This window comes from Elephantulus edwardii, unplaced genomic scaffold (genome assembly GCF_000299155.1).
Source record: "Elephantulus edwardii isolate Elephantulus edwardi_28Jun2011 unplaced genomic scaffold, EleEdw1.0 scaffold00102, whole genome shotgun sequence".
NCBI classification, from domain to species: Eukaryota; Metazoa; Chordata; class Mammalia; order Macroscelidea; family Macroscelididae; genus Elephantulus; species Elephantulus edwardii.
Window position 1 is genome coordinate 8409861 of NW_006399852.1, and position 25285 is coordinate 8435145.

The following is a 25285-nucleotide window of genomic DNA, read 5'->3' on the forward strand; positions in this document are numbered from 1 at the left end:
CTTCGCCCTGCGGAGTCAGCCGGGATGGCTGGCTGGTAGGTAGAATCTTAAAAAGGATTTTTTTAAACCCTCTTTCTTTCATAGTTTAAGATAAACAAAGGGAACCAAGCTGATCTTCTGTCCCCACTGTGTCATGGAGCTTCCTCCCAGGGTGTTCCACCCTGCACCTACTTTCATTCGGGAAACTGTCTTATTGATCTCTGTGACGTCCCCGACGGTGACAATGTTGGACTTCAGCATCTGGTCGATCAATACCAGCCAGTCGGCCAGCTCTGTTGTTGTTTTATCCAGATCAGCAGGAATGGTGATTTCTGAAGCACGATGAGACTGAACAGGAACTTCTGGCGCAGATGATACTAGCACCACCTTTTGGACACTAGGATGAGCTGAAACGTATAAAAAGAAAAAGTGCAACAATCTGAACAAGTCAACAGGACATTCTGAAGGCTGGGGTATGTGGTGGCATATGTGTACATTTTAATAAAATTTCCACTCAAACTGAAAAAAGTCCAAGAAGCATTTCTAACTTCATACTGAAATGGCTCAAGCATTTTGTCGTTGGCAGTTATAAAGCAGAGCAACTATACAGAGGGGTGCTATGAGTCACAGATGTCTCTATGGCACATAACAACCACAGCCACAAAGCAGACAGACAATCTCACAACCTATTACGCCAGCAGCACCTCAGAGCAGCAAACACTGAAACAAACAAAAACCCAAAACCCAAATATGCAATATGTCAACTATGAGAAAATAAGTGTTATATTCTCAAGGGTTTTTTCCCTTAATTATAAAGCCGAATTTTTCTGCCATTTTCTATTTTTCCATGTTACATCTAATATGAGCACTACTCATTCTTCATAACATAATCATTACTATGAATATGTATTCATATTGTCACTAACTTCTATTTAAATTTTCTCAAGTATCAGGTATTTAAAAATTTTTTTTAAATGTTTTGTTGTTGTTGTTTTTTCCCTACTAGTTTGTTTACAAAATTCAAATACTTTGATAAAAATTTCTCAAGGTAATACAACTTGATCACAGGATTAGGAGATCAGGAAACCCACTGTAGTGGGAAAGTCTGCATTCAGGGACCTCTCAAAAGGACTGAGGGGCAATGATGTTAGTTAGAGGACTAAGGTGGACCTGATTCAAGCTATGGTCTTTTCGACCATTTGCTATGCTGCTGAGAGCTGGACAGTGACTAAAGATTACAGAAGAAGAATTGACATCTTTGAACTCTGTGGTTTTGGAGAAGAGTACTGAGCATCTCATGAACGCCCAAAAGAACAACTATATCTGGGAGAAGATGCAGCCAGAGTGCTCCCTGGAGGCAAGGATGGTGAAGCTTCATCTTGCATGTCTTGGGCATGTTGCTAGAGAGGCTATTCAGTGGAGAGGGACATCATGCTTGGAAAGGTGAGGGGATGGTGAAGGAGACGAAGGCCCTCAGCAACGCTGTTGTCAGGCGTCCTTGATTGGAGTATGACTCCTAGAGACTCTATGAACAACAGCTTGGAAACCTGCTCGATCCTGCACATCCTCACCATCTCTGATATGCCTGAGCCCACACTGTCTGTCAGACTGCTTTCCTTCAAAGTTGTAGCCATTTTGATATCCAGCAGAAACATCCTTCATCTATTCCAGTAATATCCTATCTGTTGTCTATCCAGCTGGGTAAGTATATTAACTACTGTTGTATTTAATGGCTTTCTGATCAGTAGTGAAGGTGACTATTTCTCAAGTTTATTAACCAATTATGATACTATTTAACTGTTTGTCCACTGTAAGTTTCCTTATCAATGTGGATACATTTGTATATATTAAAATACAAACTCATGGCATATTTTCAAAATAACCTGAGCATTTCCTTTCTCACATATGTTGTTGCTGTTGTTGTTATGTGGCGTTGAGTTGCTTGTGACTCATACCAACCCTATGTACAACAGCTCTGAAACTCAATCTATCTTGAGCCAAGCTCATTGTCTCTGACACCTCTACCTCCATTACCCTAGTCACTGAGTCAATCCACTTCATTGAGGGCCTTCCCCCTCCTGCGCTGTCCCTCCATCCTCCCAAGCATGATGTCCCTCTCCAAGGACCGATCCCTTCTTGCAACATGCCCAAGGTATGTCAGACCAAGCTTCAAAATCCTTGCCTCCAAGGAGCAGCTTGGATTCACCCTCTCCAAAATGAATCAGCTTGCTCTCCTAGCAGTCCATGGTATATTCAGTACTCTTCTCCAGCACCACAGCTCAAAGACATCAACTACTCCTCTACCATTCTTAGTCATTGTCCATCTTCCTGATGCATAGCAAGTAACAGTGAAGACCATGGCCTGGATCAGGTGCACCTAAGTCTCTAGGCTCACATATAGATACTAACAAACTTGTAAGTGATCAAATTCATGAATCTGCTTTTGAAGACTCTTCCCTTAAAGTTTAAAGTTACTGACTCTAGTATTCACCAAGTCTATGAACATTTTTCCTCCTCTATGGCTTTTCCTTTGTTTGTTTTTCTATGGATTTGATATGTGACAGCTATATTAATTTTAAATCCATCTAAAATATATTTTGGCATATGGTATACAAGAGCCCAAATGTTGTTAAGAGCCATAAAACTGACTACAATTCCGTGACCTTATAAGGTTCAAATCATTTTCTAAAAGCATTAATCAACCATTAAATTCATCACAATTCTAATCAATATGCCAAATCACTCACTGTCAAAATGTCCAAGATCTGAGAATATGTAACTTGACAAATAAACAAACAGATTTATGATTTTAAAAATAACAAAGAGGAACACAGGTCCAAGAATAGTAAAAAATTTACTTTTGGTAGTGAGATATGAATGTGTTCTTTAATAGCCATAATTAACTGAATATATTACAAATCCGGACTATCCAACCTAACCCTTGGCAGAAACATATTCTAGATCAATGGTCAGTAAATGATGCTGGGAAAAGTGGTGACCCGTGGAAGGGATGGGGGGAAGGGAGACGGCAGAACAGATTTTGACCTTACACTCAACTTACACTAGGACAATTACGTCTTGAGGGTCAAAAGACCTGAAACATCAAACTGTAAAACTGGTAGCTGAACATACAAAGCACTTTGATGACCTCACAGGACTAAAGAGGTTCCCAAGTAAAATATAAAACTTTTAAAAATGTGTGTGAGTTTAGGATGAAAAAACACTAACACATTAAAAGGAATACATTTTATCTTACCAGCAATCCTTGTTTGTGAACCAGAACTGGATTCTTGCCTACGTTCCTTTAATGTAACAGGCACTTCTCTGCATACCTATCAGACCAGAAAGAGAGCATTCTATTAATAAAAATAACTACAATTCTTAAAGTGCTACCCTAACGGTAGTCCCTAATGCTAGTTATTGTCACCTTTCCTACTCACTGCAAGCCTGCTGGGTCTTCCATTCCACAGACACATTCATCAAAAAGAATAACAACAACAACATGGTGATTTTAACAAAACTTTACATAAAATTTGGATTTTCATTCAAAGAAAAAAGAAGAATGCCAACCAGTATTTAGCTAGCTCAACTTCTTAGCAGCACTGAATACCGTTCACATCCTTTCCTTGACTTCTGCTAATATCATGCAGTCCTGTCTTTGCTCTTACTTCTCTTCTAAGTGTCTCTCACTAGCTCAGTCTTCTCTTTGCATCAGTCTAATACCAACTTTCTCCAAGGTAGAACGTTAGGTCTTCTCATCCTTGACCTTGGCCGCTCTTCCTGAATTATACTTTCTAATGGGAATCCCAGAACACTTGATCGTTCTAATACAAAACTTATACTTGGACCAGGAGGCAGTAATCAGAACAGAGCAAGGGAACACTGCATGGTTCAAAATTGGGAAGGGCGTACGCCAGGGATGCATCCTATCTCCATACCTTTTCAACCTACATGCAGAACAGATTATCCGGGAGGCTGGGCTCTATGAGGAGAAATGTGGGGTCAAGATTGGTGGACGATTCACCAGCAACCTGCGTTATGTGGATGACACAACCCTGCTTGCTGAAACTGAAGAGGACCTGAAGCGCCTGCTGCACAGTATCAAGGACTGCAGCCTACAATATGGATTGAGGCTCAATGTCAAGAAGACAAAGATTCTCACCACTGGACCAATTGGCAGCATCAGGATGGATGGTGAAGAGATTGAGATTGTACACAGCTTTAGTTTGCTTGGCTCCATAGTCAACAGCCTTGGCACCAGCAGCCAGGAAATTAAAAGGCTCATTGCCATGGGAAAGTCTGCTGTTAGGGACCTCTCCAAAGTACGGAAGAGCAATGGTGTCGCTCTGGAATCTAAGGTGCGTCTGATACAGGCCATGGTCTTCGCAATCACTTGTTATGCATCAGAGAGTTGGACAATGACCAGGGAGGATAGAAGGAGAATTGATGCCTTTGAGATGTGGTGCTGGAGAAGAGTATTGAGAATACCATGGACTGCGAGGAAAACAAACAGATTTGTCCTGGAAAGGGTTAAACCAGGTGGTTCCTTGGAGGCAAGGATTCTGAGGCTCCGTCTAACTTACTTTGGACATGTTGTGAGGAGAGACCGGTCCTTAGAGAGGGATATCATGCTTGGGAGGGTGGAGGGACAGCGCAGGAGAGGAAGGCCCTCTATGAGGTGAATTGATTCAGTGACTGGGAAAATTGGGATGGGAGTGTCAGAGACAGTGCGATTGGCACAGGACAGAGCGGAGTTTAGGGCTGTTGTACATAGGTTCGCTATGAGTCGCAAGCAACTCGACGGCACATAACAACAACAACAACATTGGTTTCATTCACCACCTGGGAGATTTGAGAGGTCAATAACTCCTCAGAACATATCTTTAGTCCAGCTGTCTCTCAACTAGATATTCGAGCACGTGTAAATCTGAATTTGCCATCTGTATTCCCTGGCATCTCTTCCACGTTTTTTTCTAAAAGCTCCAAGCAACCTTTCACTACCCACAGTTAAGATCACTGTCCATCTCTATAGTATCACTACAATGGTCTTTCAAAAATTAACTCCCATTTTAAAGGTGCCCACTGCCATTAAGATCATGATTAACTCTCAAATATGGAATCCACATGTCTTGCGATAAGAAACAAGGACTTCAGGATCGGAAGTACCTCTCCATCTTGCTATCTCCATGTCCCGGAAGTATCATGTTCACATGAGTACAGTCTAGACCCTTTCACATGCTGTTTCATCCTTTTTAAGTCTTTCCCTCCATTCTTCACATGGTCAAAAGTTACTTTTACTTTAATAAGTTTGTTTGAGTGTCATCTACCTCCAAAATCCTTTCATATTTACCCCTAAAGCCAGATCCATGCCCTATATTTATCTTAACAAAGAACAACTCTATCCTATTATTTTTCTGGCCACTCAATTGACCCATGAAACATTCCATGGATAAGAATCAATGTCATTCCCTTAATTGTATCCACAGTTCTTAAACTGAAGCTGACCTAGAGTGTCTAATAAAAACTTATGGAGTGAATAAATAGTAGATAACTAAATGAAATATCATAGATTGTCAATGGCCAATACTAATTCTCTGTAGAATAAACAGGACCTGGTCTTTAACATTCATAATCCATCTAAGTATATTAGGAACTATGCAAAATCCTACAATGCAGGACACTTTGTTTATTAAAAGTTCACAAATGGATCACCACGTCCTTTTCTACAATATCCACTGATAACATTGGTATAAATATGTGTGCTCTGGTTGAAGGAGCTAAACTGAACCAGGCATTATTCGAGATAATATCAAGTCAACAGTCTGTAAAGTTGTGTAAGGGAGAGAATAGCGTCACAGAGTAAATATCACCTTCAACGTTGAGTGAGATGGAAAATCATCAGTAGGTTTGGTCAAAGGAGTTAACAAAATCACTGTGTCTGCTTTGAGAAGAAATCAGGAAAAAAGGTATGATGGGGTATAAAAATAAGTTAACAGCAATGGAGATAATGAGAAGAGGTTAAATTATTACACTTCTCAATCCCAGGAAAAATTCAAAGAACTCTGCAAAAAAATATTCACATACCACATAACTTCCATACTTAATAGCACTATTCTATTTGCTTAATTCTATACCTAATCTCTTAGGCATCATCCATCTATTTATCAAGTAGATATATATTTTGAAAAAGAATCTCATAATGAGGACTCCAGTGTTATTTTATAATTGAGAAATATGCCATACCCTAAAAATCCAAATCAAAGAGGAGCTTTGTTTTGTTTTTCTACACAAGGAGTTGTAAAGATATTCATTTTCATTGTCAAAGGGAAAGGCATTAAGGTATTTAAAAAAGAGGCGAATATCAGGAATTAAATTTTGTGTATTAATTCCAGATACTGTATTGGGCTGTTAACTGAAACATCAGAAGTTCTACTCATCAAGTAATTTACTCCTCAGGTGAAAAATGAGATAATCTTCTCCCATTAAGATATGAAGATCGATATCCCTGGAAAATCTGACAGAGGGTCCCCAGGAGCTGTGAGTGGGTGGGGATAAGGCATATAAATAAAAATATTGAACTGACAGTCTAGCATATGGCAAGAGCTCTCAGCCCTTGAGGTTACAAATGTGTGTGTCATTGTTGTTGTTAAGTGCCATCGAGTTGTAGATGACTCATAGCGATTCTATGAACAAAAGACCTGAACACTTGAATAACTCCATGTTCATAGAGTTTCCAGAGGCAAACCATTTCAGAAGTGGATGCCACTCCTGCATCCAAGCTTGTTTTAATCAGGGAGCTCCACCAAACACTGTCCACCATGGGTAACCAATATCGCATTTGGCACATCAGTGTCACAGTGTTCAGCTTCACAGCAACCACAAGTTACCTCTTTACAGCAAGTGGACAGACCAGAGCTGTATGACCTAGAAGAATGTTTGACAAAAAAGATTGAAACCTAATGGGTTTTTAAATTAGACGCCTTATCACATCACCTCACTCCCCTTAGGGAATCAACATTCCGGCCTGCTACTCAACAACCCCAGCCAACAGCTTCTGTAGAACCAGCTCCTGTAGATGACTTTCAAACTGGTCTCCAGCGCCAGCATGTCATTAGTGACAGTAATTCATCAGGGAAGTCACTATCAATCAGAGAGGCAAGATCAAGAACTCACCTTCATCATTAACTAAGGGATGATAAAGTGTCACATTAAAACTATAGAGAAAAGAAAAAAAACAAAAACCAACAAAAAACGGATATGGAGGCCACAAAATGCGAGGCAGAGTCTTAACCCATCAATGCCTCAGGTAAGGTCTGAACAAGGTTAAAATAAGTGCAAATAAATAATTCTCTTCCTTTTTACAACTATATTTCGACTGCAAAAAGTAAATGGTGTTAGATAAAAGACACGATCTTGTAATATATATACCATCCACACGGAATGTAGGAAATACTTATTAGATACATTCTGAATGAATGAAAGCATTAAAAAATAAAGTCATAGATCAAAAAAATTTTAAGTACAATATGAGTTAACTTTTTAAGGTATTCATTTTTGTAATATAATCACTTGCATTTTACTGCTTAAATCCAAAATATATTGATTATTTAATATACATTTCCTACATTAAAAAAAAAACCCACAGCCTTATACCTAAAAGAAACTGTATTCATTCTGAATAAATACTTCTGGTTAGGGACATATGAACAAATAAGTTAACTATGGTCATTAGTATTGTAAAAGAAAAGGAAAAAAGTCAAAGTCATTGTCACGGAGTCAGAATTCCCTGTCAGCTAACCCTCCAGTGCATTTCCAGAGGCCATAAATCATGCAGGAGAAGACTGCCCATCTTTCTCTCATGAAGCAGCTGACTACCTGTTCAACTGGACTGGCAGCTCAATTCTGAAGCATTAGGTCACCAAAGTTTCCTTATTAGTACGGTAGATATTGGAAAAATGTGTCCACATTAAATACACTTAAAAATAAAAGTTCCAAGATCCTACATCTTTAACAACAAGATCAACAAGCAGGAGACTGGAGCCATGGGAACAGTATGCCCACCTTATTCCACGTTGCGTTCACAGTTCTTAAGCTTTCTGAAATTTTCTCTCTTTCCTGTAAGCTCAGACTCTTATCTGAAAGCATTTCCAATTCCGTTCTATTGAGCCATTTGAGTTTATCAGCTTGTACTTCCATCTGCTGGGTTAAATCCTAAAGGGTCAGAAGGCAACTATGGTTAGAAAGCTGTCTGTCATTCTGAGGAGAGCTCAAGAATTCTTACTAGGAATCTCAACAGAAAGTATTCTTTGGAGAAGGAGGTGTGGTCATGTGGAAAGTGTTCTTTGGGGAAGGAGGTGCGGTCATGTGTATGTGTTCAAAAACATACACACTCTGGTTGGATCATGCTGACTTACACTTAAATTAACTAGTTAGCTAAATTAATTAGTTAGCTTCCTAACTAATGCTAAGTACAAAAAAATGAATCTGTCCCACTTAGTTGAACTCCCACTGCATTTTAGTGAGAAAAACACTAATTTTATTTTACACCAGTGAGTTTAAAATGAAATTTTAAAAATATGTTATGGTCTTTGCAACTACCTGCAATGCATCAGAGAGCTGGACAATGACTAGGGATGACAGAAGGAGATTTGATGCCTTTGAGCTGTGGTGTTGGAGAAGAGTACTGAATAGACCATGGACCGGTAGAGAATAATCAAGTTTGTCCTAAGAGGGTGAAACCAGGCTGCTCCTTGGAGGCAAGGATTCTGAAGCTTCATCTGACATACTTGGGACATGCTGGAAGGAGGGACCAGTCCTTAGAGAGGAACATCATGCTTGGGAGGGTGGAGGGACAGCGCAATAGAGGAAGACCCTCAATGAGATGGACTGAGTCAGTGACTGAGGTATTGAGGGTAGGTGTGTCAGAGACAATAAGATTGGCATAGGATAGAGCAGGGTTTAGGGCTGTTGTTCACAGGGTCGCTATGAGTCACAGGATACTCTATGGCACATAACAACAACAATATATGGGGTGGAGGTTTAATATCTTGTTCAGCAGGATTCGAGATTAGAACACTACGACCTTCTTCATCGGAGCACTCTTTCCTGCATCCTCACCTATTTACTACTCCCTGGCTCTTTTCCCCAAGCCTCTAACATGTTGGAAAAGCTTCAAACCAAAAAGGAAGACAAAAAGTATCCAACCAGACTCTCTCACTCTTACTCATAAACTTCTTCCTTCCATAGTTGGTTTATGAACCAATTATCTCCATAATACCTCTTCTGCACATTCTCGTTGCAGTTAAATTGCTATTATGAATTTAACATTCTGTATTTTCATGATAAAAATGATGCTTGTACTAATAAGACAAGAAAATGAGGAAAAATCCCAAACATCAGCAGCTTTTTATGACCTCATCTTCACCACACTACTATTTGAATGTACCGTGGACTGCAAAGAGAACAAACAGGTTCATCCTAGAGAGGATGAAACCAGACTGCTCCCAGGAGTCTGAAGCTTCATCTGACATATTCTGAGCATATTGCAAGAAAGCCTTGGAGAAGGTGTCATGCTTGGGAGGGTGGAGGGACAGCGCAAGAGAGAAAGACCCTCAAAGGCACCTAACAACACGATGACAACAACACTTCTTATTCCACTCTTAGTAAACACTGGAAAACATTTTAACTAGAGTTAGAATTTTAACTCTAAGTTTTAAATATTTATCTTTGGTTTCAAATCAATTTCATAAAGTGTTATTGCAAAAATAATTCAAACAGCCTGGAAATATGTGACATGAAAAATAAAACATGTTTTCCAAGTTTTCTCTACCAAACTCTTTAAGGACAAGATCATTCATCCAATTATGTTGTCTTTCATGTCTATTTGTTCACATGTACATGGATGTGCACATAGAGGCGTGCCTGCACACATGTGTATATATACATTAAAAAGGGCTATGAAACTAAATTGTAAGTACATTATGTATATTATTCTGCAACAATTACTTTAATTCTTAACACAAAAATGGGAATATTTATGATATAAAAATGCATGTATAATTAAATATGTTTACATACCTACATATAACTTTATACATTTCCTCTATGTATAATGAAGTAAAATTTTTACTGATTGAATCCTAACAAGGGAAATGTGATAAATACAACTGTGATTAAGCCAACAGCTACATCGCTGTGCTGCTCACTTAAGAATTTTTTCTTTAAGTGTGGCTCTGAAGGACACTTGGCCAAGGTGGCCCACATCAGGTCCTCGTAGCAGACAGGACTAACAGGCCCCAGCTCCCAGCTGGAAACAAAGGAGGACGCTTCAACAATTTAGATCCTCCCAGAAGAGTTGTGGGTGAGCATTAACATTACTGGTAAGTATATTCATTTTCTCCTGGACACAGAGCCTACTAATTGGTCCTAAAAGCCTTCTGAGGTCCCAACTCTTCTCACTATTTCGTAGTTGTTGGAATGGACGGAAAACCTCATAAGCAGTTCCTTACTTCACCTCTACCTTGCATGTGAACTTCCGAGTTGTAAAACAGCCCAGTGGTAGATGGAATTGCTCCAGGACTTAAGAACCATAAATGACATAGCTGAGCCTCTACATCTTGTGGTTCCTAACCTGTATACTGTAATAGACAAAGTGCTAGTCTATAGGCCTTTTATTGTAAGAACTACCTTCCCTCTATAACTTGATTTGTGCCACTACTAAAACCTCTACTCGGAATATTATTGCTTGTTAATTTTTGACTCATGTATTTTTAACTTGTTAGTTAAATTTGTGTCTTCTAGGCTGCAACACTTCCATGATACATCTTCAAGGATATGATGAACATGTACGGATAAGCACAATGGATAACAGTGCATCTAAATTTCAAAATCAATCTCCATAATAGTCTATGTGTTTCCTATTGCCAAAGGGGCCCTTTAGAGTAGTGAGAGAAGATCTTCACCCTGAAACCCACAGCGTCCCTTTTCAGCAGGAAGTAGCTAAGAGAATACGCCATCCCCTTTTCCTTATGAATCAGGGTGAAGTCTCTCTCAGGGAGAAGTGATAGGGAATGGCAAAGGACACACTGGCAAAGGAGATTAATCAGAACTGGCTTTGACAAGCACTGTGGCAATTGGACAATTAAAACAGACATTCGGGGTGGGGGGGAAGAAGAATGAACTGGGGAGGAGGGTAGAGAAAACAGTGCAACAATGAATGAATGAGAACACAAAATCTCTGTAAATGTTCATTAAAATGAATAAAATTTAATAAAAATTTTTCCATTTCAGAGCTAATCATGAGTAAAGGCATAAATTAAATTTCAAAGCACGACTGCTGTTGTTGATCGCCTCTGCGTCAAGCACGACTCATAGGGACCCTGTGAACAAAAGGCCTGAAGCCCCTCTACAACACCGACATTTATGAAAGTTCACAGAGTCTCCAGAGGCATGTTGCTTAGGAAGTGGATGCCGCTCCTGTTTCCAAACCAAAGCATGATTATATTCTAAAATTACACTTTGCTAGAGAATTTCCAAAAACATTTGGTCTAAAACCATTATCAAGACCAAAGTCAATGACTTGTAACTTTTGTGTGAGCAACAACTCACCTCAGCAACAGGAAAATTACAGCTGCTCTTTAAAACATATGACAAATAACCCTCTTTCAAGTTCAACATATTTAACATGAAGTAAAAAATTTCCTCCATTTTCTTAAGTGGTGCAATAATTGCTCTTAAGCACACACATTCACGCATCAGAACATACCAGAAAACACAGGGACCAACACACCACTTACTGTCAATTCTTGCAGGTTTTCTTCCAGGTCAGCGGTGGGCTTCCTCTGTACAGCAAGCTCAGCCTTTGTTAACCAGCAGACCACGTCATCTAGCCTTTTCCTATATTCCATTGCCTGCTTCCCTTCTCCTTTTAGCCTAAAGAATATATTTTTGAAAATATGAGAAAATGGATCCAATTAAGCAGAGCCCATCTTTGGATATCTCGACCATTAATCCTCACCAAAATAATTGCTGGTAACCACTTTAATATTAAAAATAATGTCACTGTTGTTGTTGTTGTTGTTGTTGCGTATTTTCCAGTTGGAACCAACTCCTTCCTGACCCTCCCTATCACTGTCCCATGGAGCAGATGGTGGATTTGAACCATGTGCTTTTGGTTTGACAAAGCAACTCCTTATGCTGATGTGACCAGAGAGCATTTCTGAATGCTAATATTAATAGGAACATTCTGTAGTACTGAAGATTATTTGATAATATAAGGAGATATTATCTTTAATTAAATTCAAAATACTAGAACAAACAAAGGTTATTTTCCCTTATCATAAAAGACTAACTACAATTTTAACATAAAGGTCTTTTTTAGCATTAGCACTGTAGAAAACAGAAGTTTAGAAGTGTCTTTATCTAAGATAACAATGAAAAATATACTATTATCTTTGAATGTTTTAAGATAGACCTACTAACATGATTATCTTTCTGTTTTATTCATAGGAGAAAAAGAATAAGAACAAAGCTAGGTTATCAAAAACTGGGAAAACTTAAGAAGAGTTAGTAAGGCAAATAAAAAGTTATTTTCACACAAATTTATAAAAGATTTAAGAAAGCAAAATGGAAAAAAAGTAATAAAAATAAACAGATAATATAAAAAAAGAATGAGTTAATTAGATCTTTTAAACGTTGTAAGAATCACAAAAGATGTCAACCATCTGTCGGTAGATGAGAATATGATTAGAACACATGTGACAAATAAGAGCATGTGTTTTTAGAAAAGAGTGTTAGAAGCTTTTATGAGCTAAATAAACACATAATGGAGTTACAATGATCATTTGAGCTGCTGCTAGCTAAAAGTTTGTTTCAAAACAGAATGCAATATTTTAATAAATTGTATTTTTTTCCCCTGCTAATCCTTAGAGAGGAACATCTTGCTTGGGAGGCTGAAGGGACAGCACAGGAGAGGAAAACCCTGAATGAAATGGATTGATTCAGTGACTGGGGTAATGGGAGATAGGTGTGTCTGAGACAATAAGTTTCAGAGCTGTTCGACATAGGGTCGCTCTGAATTGCAAGCGATTCGATGGCACATAACAAGAACAACAATGCAAAGCGGTGTCTCTGTGGCAGTTTTCACACACCAGTGGTTCCCAGGGAATGATGGGTAATCTCCTCCCATGACATTTCCAGCCTCTGATAAGAGGAATGAGTCAGTTAGGAATTGATGAAAATGAGTTGGGTTGAGTAAGAACTTCAAGGAGACCCGGTGGCATAGCAGGTAACATGCAGAGCTGCACAAGGAGACATCACTAATTAGCATCCACCAACAGCTGTGCAAGGGGGGAAGGGCAGTCTCCTAAGTCTGAAAAGATTTACAATCTTAGAAATCTGATGGAAGGTTCCCATGAGGGAAAGTTAAATCAACAGCAGTGGGTAATAAGAATTTATGATTCTTTTATGGCTACTGCATTTTTCTTTTCAGGCATAAAAATACATACTACAGTATAAACAATAAAATGATAACTTAATAGTTATATAACTAATAGCATGAACTACAACTGTAGTTATTAAATATCTATAAGGACAGACTATTACTTGAATTTTGTTTTCTACCAAGCAATAGTATTAATTGACAACACTACATTAAAGTGTCTCGAGATAGAGCCAGGTTCAGTGCTACACATAGGGTCACTATGAGTTGCAATCAACTCGACGGCACATAACAACAACATGCAGTTAATAAAATTTAGCGCACAGAGCAATTTTAGAAGCATTCTGGTACCCTTAGCTCTGCCAGCCTAGTGGACAGGGAGTTGCACTGCTAACCCCCAAGCGGCAACACCTCTGGTGGTTCGAATCCACTAGGTGCTTCCTGGGAGGAAAAGGGGCAAATCTCCTTCTATGTGATTTACAGTTTCTGAAAACCCACTGGCAGATCTGCTCTACATCAGTTTGACTCAATGGCAATGAGTTGTTTGTTTCCTAAGAAAATGTAGGATCTTCAATTTCCAATGTTTCAAAAATTCTGACTAATATAGTGTTTTCAAAATATATTTATGAAGGAAGCCAACATTATCAAGTAACTTTAACAGACATATTTTAGTCATAAGAAAATTCTCATCTGCACACTAGCCCAATATAATCTACATTTTAAATGTTAGCCGTAGCAGTAAAAACGTACTATAAATTCATGTTCAAACAGCAGATAACAATTGCTCACTAAGGAGTAATACCATAAGCTGCTGAATACCATAAGCTGCTGAACTATGTAAATATTTAAGGATAGGCACTAAATACAAAAAACAATTGAACTAAGTGGTAATTCTCAATGACCAGTAACAATATATACACAACCTCTTAAGATTCCAGGTTGGCCCCAAGTTAATAGAGATTATAACTCCAAAGCAAAGTTTCAACAAGCATCTATGGAAGTACATACTGTCTTAGTCAAAACAGAAGAGGATAAAAAAATGGGTTATTATATTTTTCACTTTCAAAGAGTAAAGTGTATTAAACTTAAAGCTATTTTAAAAAAAAAACAACAAAAAAACAACCTACCTATACTCTACGGAGATGGATTCTGAAAACACTTGGGGGCTTTCTGTATGTACTGTGAATACAATGCCAGCAGTAGACCATTTTGCTTAGGAGATCACTCCAGAATAAATGGACTCTCATGCAAACACATCACTACCACAGTGAAGACTTGAACTTGGAATTCTTCCCTTTTTCCTTAAGCCACCTTCCCAGCCACATCATTGCAGATCCATGGCAAGGCCACGCCAGTTGCTTCCTCCTCGCCTTTGCCTGCTCTGCTTTTCTCTAGAAGCCTTCACTAGGAAGAAATTTCTAGAAATGTTTCCCAGTTCACTTTAACTCTGTTGTCTGTGGTGCCTCCCATGCCCACCTCTCTGCGACAACACTGCATCTTACTAATACCTTCATCTCACCCCCTTATTTCTTCTACAAATATTTAAACTTTGGAGCTTCTCAGTCATATTTGTATCCCCAGGTGCTGTAACCAAGGCTCAATACAAATCGATCAAATCCATCAGTCACTGGCAAAATCCAGTAACCACATGCTTACAGAGCAAGTTCTAGGTTAACTTGCAATTATAAACATAGATTTCTGGAATATATGCTAGGAAATAGAGCATAAATATTTTGCAAATACTGTTTCATATGATGTCTGTAAAAATCCTCTAATGAAATATCATTGTTCTTATTTTCGGAGGAAGGAGCTTTGAGTCTATAGATTTCTGTCTTTCTTAGTTTACACCACACAGCATTTGAGAGCATAAGATCATGAGTCTCTTATGACAAGACCTCAGATAAGTTCTCAACCTCAATCCTCTGAGCTCCAGTGTCTCAAGATGGACAATGTGCCTATCAGTCCCCTCAAAGGAGGTCCGTGAAGATGCTATGGATAGTGTATCCTGGATGCTCTGATACACTGTAGTCTCTTGGCCAGTTTCTTAAGCAAAATCTCACAACAAAATAGCCAGTTAAATGGTTTTTGTTTGCTTGATTCTGACTCAAGGTAATCACATGCTCCATAGCACTTGCAATGGCTGAATGTTGATTCAATAAACTGCCAAACATTTCTCTGAGGTGCCTCTGGGTAAACACAGATCTTCAGGCTTTCTGTTAGCAGTTGAGCTTGTTAACGGTTTGTACCATCTGAGGAATGCACTCAAAATCCTATTTAATAGTTTAACAACTGGTAAAAAATGGCCACATCATACTTGAATGGTTATGTCAAATTATAATACTGAGTGTATGACAAAATAATATCTTATGCCAAAATAACAGATCATTCACAAAAGTTAAAATTAAGAGAGAAAAAAACCATACTTCTCAAACTTCTTAACTTAGAACTACTCTAACTAGTTCTTGTGGCCCAATGAGTAAGAACTTGCATTGCCAACCCACAGACAGGTGGTTCGAATCTTCTTACTCCACAGAGAAAAAGAAGTAAAATCCTCCTGTGAGATTTACAACCTCTGAATACCTGCTGAGGGTCAGTTATGTTAAGGACACTAAAGAGAAGACCCTTATACCAACAAAACAAAAAGTCTTTCATGACATGGAATGATGGAATATATTAGCCAAAGAGAAGTTATTCATTAAAACTTTACCATCCTAGAAAATAATTCCAAATAATTTGAAGTATTCTAGGAGATAATATGTATAAGGTACTGTTTTGCATTACTTGGAAAAGCAGAGGCTCAGGAAGAGAGGTAACCCTCAGCAAGAGGGATGATTGCAGCAAGAGGCTGGAGCGTGGCAGAAAGTGGGAGTGCTGAACAGGAAAGGGCCAGGTTGCAGGACGCTGTTCACAGGCTGTTGTTCACAGACCATTGTTCACAGGACACTGTTCACAGGCTGTTGTTCACAGGCCGCTGTTCACAGGCTCGCTATAATTCACAGTCAACTCAAAGTACCTGACACTGTGTTCAAACTTGCTTGTAGCCAGAAGCCATTAGTAAAGCCTAGGACACTGTCACAGAAACTGACACTAAAACCAGGTAATATATTTATAACATTGCATGGAGGGGGAACTTTATTGTTCACAAAGCACTGCCACATGTGCATATGACAGACATACACCATCAGGAACTAAGAAGAAGCAAACCTCCAGAGCTAGTTGGCAGCAAAAACTAAGATGTAACAAATGAGCCACTGAGTCCTAAAACCTGCACCTCAACTTTCAGACCAAAAGTCCAGAAACATGTTCCCAACAACTTCAAGATGCTTCCACACAATCACTTTATCATTAACAACAAGATGAATAAATGTATTTTGTTGTTAATGTCAATTGCTGTCATGTCAATCCCAAGACTCATAGTGACTCCACGCGGGCTCAGCAGAACTATTCTATAAGGTTTTCAAAATTATGACCTTTGAGCTGGGCCTCTGAGTGGGTTTGAACTACCAACCTTTGGGCTCAAGTCAAGCATGTACCATTTAGTCTACTCAAGGACTCCTGCAAGGTATGTTTAGCATGGGCAATATTGGGGTACAAAAATCGAGCTGTATGAACTGATTAAAAATGGACACAGCAATCTTAAATATCAAGAAAGCTGGCACTATGACATCAGATCATAAAAGGACTGTCCAGGATTGTACCCCAAACAGCCTCCCCCCTGTGCTGTCCAGTTACTGTGATTCACTCACCTTGGCTTCCTGTCCTTCACTTCCGCCACCACCACACTCCAGCGCTGGTTTAGACCTGCCAGCTTGTCTCTCAGGAAGCTTCCGTTTGTGGAGGAGAGTTTCTGTACTATCTCGTCCCCCGCTCTGTTCAGTGCTGCGAAACGAGGCTGGTGGCTGCTGATGCCATCTTCAAGGTCCTGCAACAGGGAACAAGCTGCAATTAGTTCTACTATCAAACTAACCTGTCCGATACAATGAATTCACCCAGGAGTTGTGGCATCAACTTCAATGTTAGAGATGTCTACAAGAATATCATCTGATCTTTATGTAAATGCTAAATTATACTTCAAACAAAACACTAAAAGCAACTGATAATGAAATGTAACTCATTCTAATGAATGCCATTAGGTAAAGTACAGTGAAATAGGAAAATCTAACAACAGATACATAACAAAGTGTCTTCATTGTTGTGCAAAGCATAGATCATGTTTGATTAAAGTCAGTATTTTCTTCCAAATATGAGCTTGAAAGCATCTCAAAAAATTTTGCACACAGATACTCCACAATCCTTTATGTTTTACTCTCTCTAAGAAAATCTCAATGTGCATTCTATTAACAATGTTTCACTGCTCTGGATAATTTAAAATCATTGCATTAAAGGTCAATTTTAACCACTTATGCATAACTCAAAAAAATATAAGAAAAAGGCATACGTTCATGGGGAAATACAAAAGCATTCCCTTTATTCAAAACCTTCTACATAAAATATATTTTAATTACTTTAATCAATGATAAAATAGAAATTGTTTTCTACCAATAGTTTCAAAGATTTACTACTATTATAATCCTTTAAGATTGAATTAGACTTATATGAGCAACTGCCCTGCCACACACAACTCAAGAATAATTAACTGTGTTGATAATTATCTGTGTCACAAAGATTAATGAGATGCCTCAGAGTCTGAGGACAGAACATAATGGTAAGACCACATATATTTTAAAAATCTGCCCTTGAGAGAGAGTTGGGCACAAACATTTTCTATATTTTATTTTGAGTGTAAAATCTTAAAACCATAATTGTTTCTCATATTAGCCAATATGAGAGTACATTTTTATTTTCATTTTCATTACTTGTAGACTCTTGATTAAAACCTGGAAATTATTCACTTTGCATAAACCCTTGAAACTAGATATGAGAACTCAAATAAAAATCATACAATTATCTATATTCTCCTGAAAGATAATGGTATTTGGTCTCTACTTCTGAAAATAAGCACATTTGAAACAGTCAGCTACATAGGTCTTCACTCACTCTGTTTGGCAAGGACCCAGCCTGTGACAGCTCTCACCTGCTGGTGCATCCTGGCTTTCTCCACGTCCAGGCTGCCATCTGGAGTGCAGGTATCAACCAGCAACTGCTCAAATTCTGCCATCCACTGCGTGAGGTCACTCAGGTCACAGTGGAACTGTCTCCACTCTTCTACAGCCTGATCAAAATAACTGCAGGAGAACAAAGAGGACAGGAAGTGACGGCCCAACTCAGGAGTGTTGAGAAGAAAGTTACATGAAGGACATTAAACTGAAGGCCTAGGAACAGCTTCACACACAACTCACTGCTCCGCACAACCCAACTGTGTACTGTTGTGGTTGCTGTGTACAGAGTCGGACCATCGCTGAGTCTCCGGTGGGTTTTCAGAGGCAGTTAATCTCACGGGAGGAGATCGCCCATCCTTTTCCTACACAGCAGCTGGTGGCCTCGAACCACGTACCTTCAGGATTGCAGTGCAGCTTTTTGCCACTAGGCCAATTTTGTACTAAGGTAAGTTTATAAGTCCTCTTAGAGAAGCATGATTACACAGAGAACACAGAAACTCTTCCCTAGTCTGCCTCTGCTTCCTTCTCTCACACTCGCTTGCTCTGTCTTCTTGTATGTGCACATGCACATATAAACACACACACACACACACACACACACACACATCTTTTTAACTGAAAGAACTACACAGAGGCTACGTAAACTTTGCCTTCTCTGGCTTGTAATATCAAAATTAGCAACAGGAACATTTATCTAGCCAACACCATTTCAAATATTGTGAAACCTAAAATATGATTAATTACTCTTTTCATTCAGAAAAACTCTGCTAGAACACTTAGCTCCCAGTTAAACCAGAGCCCCAAAGACCAAAACCCTTCACAGTTGCACTCCACATCATTTAACACCAAAACCCCACTCCTGTCAAGTTGACTGCAACTCATGGCTAGCCAATCATAAGTTTTCCAAGACCGTAAATCTTAACGGGAGACGGCCGCTGTCACCCAGACAAGGGCTGCTGGATTTAAACTACTCACCTCTCAGCTACCAGCCCTGTACTTTACGCACTGCATGACTACGACTTCCTCCAAAGCCTCTGTGGCCTCCTGGGCCATGAATAACAATCCTTCATACCCCACATATATGAACAGCGCACAGTATGACCTTGTGTGAACAAGGTCAAGGTCAGGCCCAGGGCAAGGCACTGAGTCTGACTCTGTTTGTTGGACTCTGTTTAAACTTGACTCTTAGAAATGACACAAAGTAAAACTCTAGTATTTATGACAGTCAGAACATATAAATCAAACACAAAAAGGAAATTCTTTGCTAAATTAGAATTCTAATTTTTTTTTTCCTTCTACCTTTTGTTTAGAGTAAGCAGTAGATTCGGGAGCAGTTTAGAAGAAATCTCTGACATTTTCAATAATCATTCTTAATTTGTATAAGAGAAATATTTTAAAATCATAAAAATTGGCCCTTAAAATTAATCACTACCCCTTACATAGGGAGGTCCACTGGCTTAGTGGCAAGTAATCGTGCTGCCAAGGCAAAGGTATGCGGTTTGAATCCACCCACTTCTCTGTGGAAAAACCATAAACAATCTCTTCCCTGTGATTAGCTGCTTCTGAAAACCCACTGGAGGGCCAGGTGTAGGTCAGTTACAACTCCACAGTCTACAACAACAAACAAATAATGTTTATATTATCTTCTCTCCAAAAGGAATTTTTAAAATTCCATAAATATTTGTGGGCCATCCATAGAAAAACATCAACCTACTGATCAGAATCAAAATAAGAGCACTTCAGGCAAAACACTATGAGAAGACACGAAGGCCATCCACATCATCACTTACAAGAATGCTCAACAGGTGCAAAAAACTCCCCATTTCCAATTTTACATTTTATCATCATCAGGAGAAAGTATTTCCAGAAAGGTTGCTCTAAAGTGCCACAAAGACTTTGAGGATAAATGCAAACTATCAATAAGATTGCCTTTGAGTCAAGCACGACTCATAGCGATCCCATGAACAAAAGGCCTGAAGCCCCTCTACAACCACTGACATTTATCAAAGTTCATAGGGTTTCCGGAGGTATGCTGTTTAGGAAGTGGATGCCACTCCTATTTCCATAGTACATCAAATTTCAAATCAATCTAAGTAGCACAGCTATGGATTAAGTAAAAAATAATCGGAAAACATGCAGATTCATGATCAGCTGGGCACCTCCATGAAATGTAATCTCCTCCTGTCCCACAGAGCCTGTCTGGGTTACAGTCAGCACAGAACCATGAAGGGGCATGGTCTTGCATAGAGTTAAGGAACTCTACTGGTGGTCCAGCAGCAAGAAGCTGCACTGCAATCCCAAAGGCATGCAGTTTGAATCCACCAACTGTTTCATGGAAGAAGGATGGGCAATCTCCTCCTGACAGATTAACTGCAACTGAAAACCCACGAGCGAGTCAGCTATGGGTTGGTTCTGACTTGATGGTACCCAACAAAAACAACAACACAACAATGTCCACTTTGTGACCACACTGGGAAATGTGTCACCCTTCCATCCTTGGACTGTATGTGAACTAGAAAAATATAAGTTTTGTACCTCTGTTGTCTCTACACAGCTTGACTTCTCACAGAAAGGCTGACACTAACACTCCAACTAACCTCGCTGTCCTTCCCTGGAGACCCATCCCATTACCTTCTTTCCCTGTACATGAGAATGGCACCATTTACAGAGGATGGATCTCCGATGGCACAGAGCTTCAGTGCTTGGTTTAACGAAAGACTGCTGGTTTGAATCCACTCAGCCGCTTCATGGGAGAAAGGCCTGGCTGGCAACCAGCTCCCACACAGATGACAGGCGAGAAACCAGCCAACCTGTGGGGCACGCCAACTGTGCCCAGTGCTAGTGGGAATCAATCAGTTCAGTAGCACATCATCTCACCCAGGGAGTTAGGGTCCTAAAGGTCAACAGCACCCTTCAATTCTTCACTTTTTTTAAAAACAAAGACAAAGACGAAGAGGCTTCATCTCGCCTACTTCAGGCACGTTGCTAGGAGGAACTATTGCACGGAGGGGAGACCACGCTTGGAAAGGTGTAGGGCCGGTGAAAGAGAAGAAGACCCATAACCAGGCAGATTGACACAGTAACTGGAGTAATGAGCTCTAGTGTGTCAGGAAGTGTGAGAATGGCCCAGTATAGGACAAGAGTCCAGTCAGCTGTTCCTAGGGTCGCTATGGGCTGTACTTGACTCGATGGCATCTAACAACAATTAACCAAAGACATGGGTGCCACTTCCACTCTTCCTCCTTCCTTCCTCCAATATTCTATCAATCACACCTTACTGATTCAAATATCCAAACACTTCTTGGATTTCCTGCCTTGTTTCTATTTCCACAGCAATTTCCACAGTCTAATGACTGCAACATGATATCCATGAATTCTCATACAGTCTCGCCCTCCATCTACCAATATCAACCGATTCTACAATCCGCAGACTGTCATTCCTTTATTGTGAATACCAGAACAGCTCCCTTCTGCTTTCAGAATAAAGTACAGGCCAAGATAACACACAGAGCTCCTTCATGAGTTTGTCCCATTAGACATTTCTGGTCTCATCTCTCTACCATTTGCCCCAGCTCGAGTGGACTGTCTTCATTTACTCACAAGAGACACACTAAATTTCCCATGATTCTCTGCAATGTTGCATTCCCTCATTTCTTTCAGCTGACTAACTTCTCAATCTCCAAGAAGACTTCGTAACTGCCCTGAGGCCTTCTTGTATTGTTCTTATTACAGATCTATGCACCGTATAATAACTGCACCTTTAATTCTTTCTACTCTGTGCCTCTGGGTCTTAAAGATACAGCCTGTATCTATCTGGTATGTCTGCCTTATAATTCTTAGTGGGAGGTGGCTATATATGCCTGTTGTTGTATAGCATTGAGTTGGAATCAACCCATAGCTGATCCTCTGGCAGGTTTCCAGAGGCAAATAATCACACAGGAGGAGAATGTCCATCCTTCTCCTGTGGAGCAGCTGGTGGCCTTGAACCGCGTGCCTTTGCAATTGCAGTGTAGCTTCTTACCACTAGGCCACCAGAGCTCCCTATATACGCTTATTGGTAGGCACTTAATAAAGTCTTAACATGTAAAAGTTGCATAAATAGATGGCCAGATAAGTAGGAAGGTGAAGTTATTCTAATGGCATCCCAATCTTTTTTTAAATTCTGGGGGAGAAAATTACTGAATTAAGGTGGACATTTATATTTAACAGAAGACACTATTCCAAGTGAAAATCAGAAACAAAGAAGAATTTAATCAACTTTGTGTGAAGAGAATAAATAAAACTGAATGAGTAAAAGGTATTAGAAATTAAATTATCTAGAGAATACTGTTGAAAGCTTCCAGGCAGTCGATGAGAAGCCTGGATTTTGTCAACACAGAGTGAAAGCTGACAAAGGACATAAAGAGAACATTTATCTAAGAAGCTCTTGATATGAAAGAAAAACACATCCTAAAGATTGAGAAATTCAAGACAGAGGAAGTAAACAACCTGGCCAAAAAAAAGAGATTAAATAATAGGTCAAAAGAAGCAAACATTTAACCAGAAGAGTTTCTCAAGTTACTTATTTGAGAAAACAGAAAAACGAATGCCATTGGCCATAGCAGAGAACATTTAAAAGAGTTCGGAAAGAGAATCTGTTTTGTTTTCCTAAAATCAAACCTACTCTCAGAAGTTAATGGCAGTTTAGTGATTATTCATTAACAAGTTTGTCTTTACCTCATATGTTATCCCAATGACATAGCTAGAAGTATGTATAAAGATGTCTATCAAAAATAGTCTCTACTTGCCCAAAGAGGACCTGTGCTGACAACCCAAAGGTGCACAGTTAAAATCCATCAGATTATCTGCAGGAGAAAGATAAGCAATGTCCTCCTGTGACATTTTTAAGCTCTGCTGGCTTAGTGATAAGAAATTACACTGCCAACCCAAAGGTACACTGTTTGAATCCACCAGCTGCTCTTCTTCCATGTGACTTACTGCTTCTGAAAACTAACTCAAGGATATGGGTCAGTTCCAACTCAATAATACTCAACAACACCACAATCGCACAAAGACACACATCTCCAAAAAGGGACACATCTATATAAAGGACTACATCAGAAAGTCACTAAAAGGTATTGTTTCAAAGATTGTTTAACTATGAGATTTGCATGTTTTGAAAAATCTATTAAAAGCATGATGGCTACTTTCTGTTTATGTTACTACTACAATTTTTAATGTGTTATTCTGTTACCTTTCTGTCTGTATAAACTACTTCCTGTTAGGCTCTTTCATATTGTATTTGCCTTTCTACTACACATATACCTCCTATTTAAAAAAAAAACCAGTTTAGATTCCAATTTATTAATAGGCATGGCAAAATGCTAGTAAGAAGATTCAAAACCATTCTATTAAGCAGAAGGTCTAGGGTTATATATGGATTCTAATTATCTGTAGCCCTCTCTTTCTCCACTGACATTAATCATCAAGTGTGTGGAGAGACTAAATATTAATGAGACCTTCATTATTTTTAAACCAAACTGATGTTACTTAGACGTTAAAAGGTCAAGGTGCTTCAAACTTTTCACGGTAGGCATTAAGCTGTATATAACCCTCTACACATGCCATCAGACTCCTCTTCATTCAGGACACAATACTGATCATAACTGATTACTACTGTTGCCTGCTGCCACACAGATTCTGACACATAGCAACCTGTGATGGAGCAGAACTGTCCTGGAGGGCAGTAACCTTTATAGGAACAGAAGGCCAGGTCTTTAGTCTGTAAGGAGGTTCAGTGGGTTCTAACTGATAATCTTCGAGCTAGGAGAAAAGTGCTTAACTGGTGCATCACCAAGGCTCTGTTCCTAACTGATCAAACAGGTTATATTATAAGGTTATGCAGCATGTTCTCATCAATCTTTTCCAAGGTTAGGAGTTTATAAGCCTTTGTTTAAAATATTAAATATTAAATCCATTTAAACATACCCCTTCCGATCACTGTACATTCTATTAACTCTGTCCCATTTTGCATTCAGCTGCGCAAGCATATCCCCAATCTGAACAGCTTCAGGTCCGGACGCCTCAAGGATCACATCTGGTTGCTTCTCATGAATGACAGCAATCTGGTCCCCCAGCTTGTCCAGTTGGTCTTTGATATTCTGCAAATACATTGTCATCAATTAACAAATTCAGCAGAGTCATAAAGAATGCAATTTCTGATGAGAAAATGTGTATTGCACAAAACTTATTGAAAGTAATAAGTATAATAAAGTTGCTATAATAAATAGTGGCAATTATATACACACATATGCATGTACTTTTAAATTTTTTTTTAAAAAAAAAGTACTCTGTGTTAGCCAAAGTGGGAGGAATGCAAATAATATGCTAATAGAAAGAGGAAATTTCATAGATGCTAAAGGCAGGATTTCTACGGGTCGAATAAAAAACTTCAATCATATTCTGTACAGGTAATGAAGTACTTGAAGTTGTAATTTAATATATTTGCAAATCCTAGTAATAATAATTTAAATGACAGAAATAAGCTATCAGCCTTCAAAAATCTATCAGTGATTTTATTTCATTTTACATATAAGTGCTGCTAAATTATATAGAAAATCTTAAAGGCATGTAATAGTGTTAGAAATTAACCTCTAAATCCCTACTTAACCCTTAATCAATCTACCAATCAACATGCCAACAACCAGCCAATCTTAAATTATAATAAATGACAAGATAAATATTGGAGATATTTATAGAGAGACATATATATATGTGTGTGTGTGTGTGT

At 39.0% G+C, this 25285-nt stretch overlaps 1 protein-coding gene across 1 annotated transcript in view; it reads right to left on the minus strand.

The window, feature by feature from the left end:
* UTRN (utrophin) overlaps positions 1–25285 on the minus strand; it is a 704039-nt gene that overhangs the window by 402515 nt on the left and 276239 nt on the right. Inside the window, exons 40-46 of the mRNA XM_006891679.1 lie at positions 24484–24656; positions 18492–18642; positions 17164–17339; positions 11775–11910; positions 8041–8190; positions 3236–3311; positions 172–386 (exon numbers count right to left, since the gene is read on the minus strand). Of these exons, the coding sequence (XP_006891741.1) occupies positions 172–386; positions 3236–3311; positions 8041–8190; positions 11775–11910; positions 17164–17339; positions 18492–18642; positions 24484–24656 (1077 nt within the window). The remainder of the gene's footprint in view (positions 1–171; positions 387–3235; positions 3312–8040; positions 8191–11774; positions 11911–17163; positions 17340–18491; positions 18643–24483; positions 24657–25285) is intronic.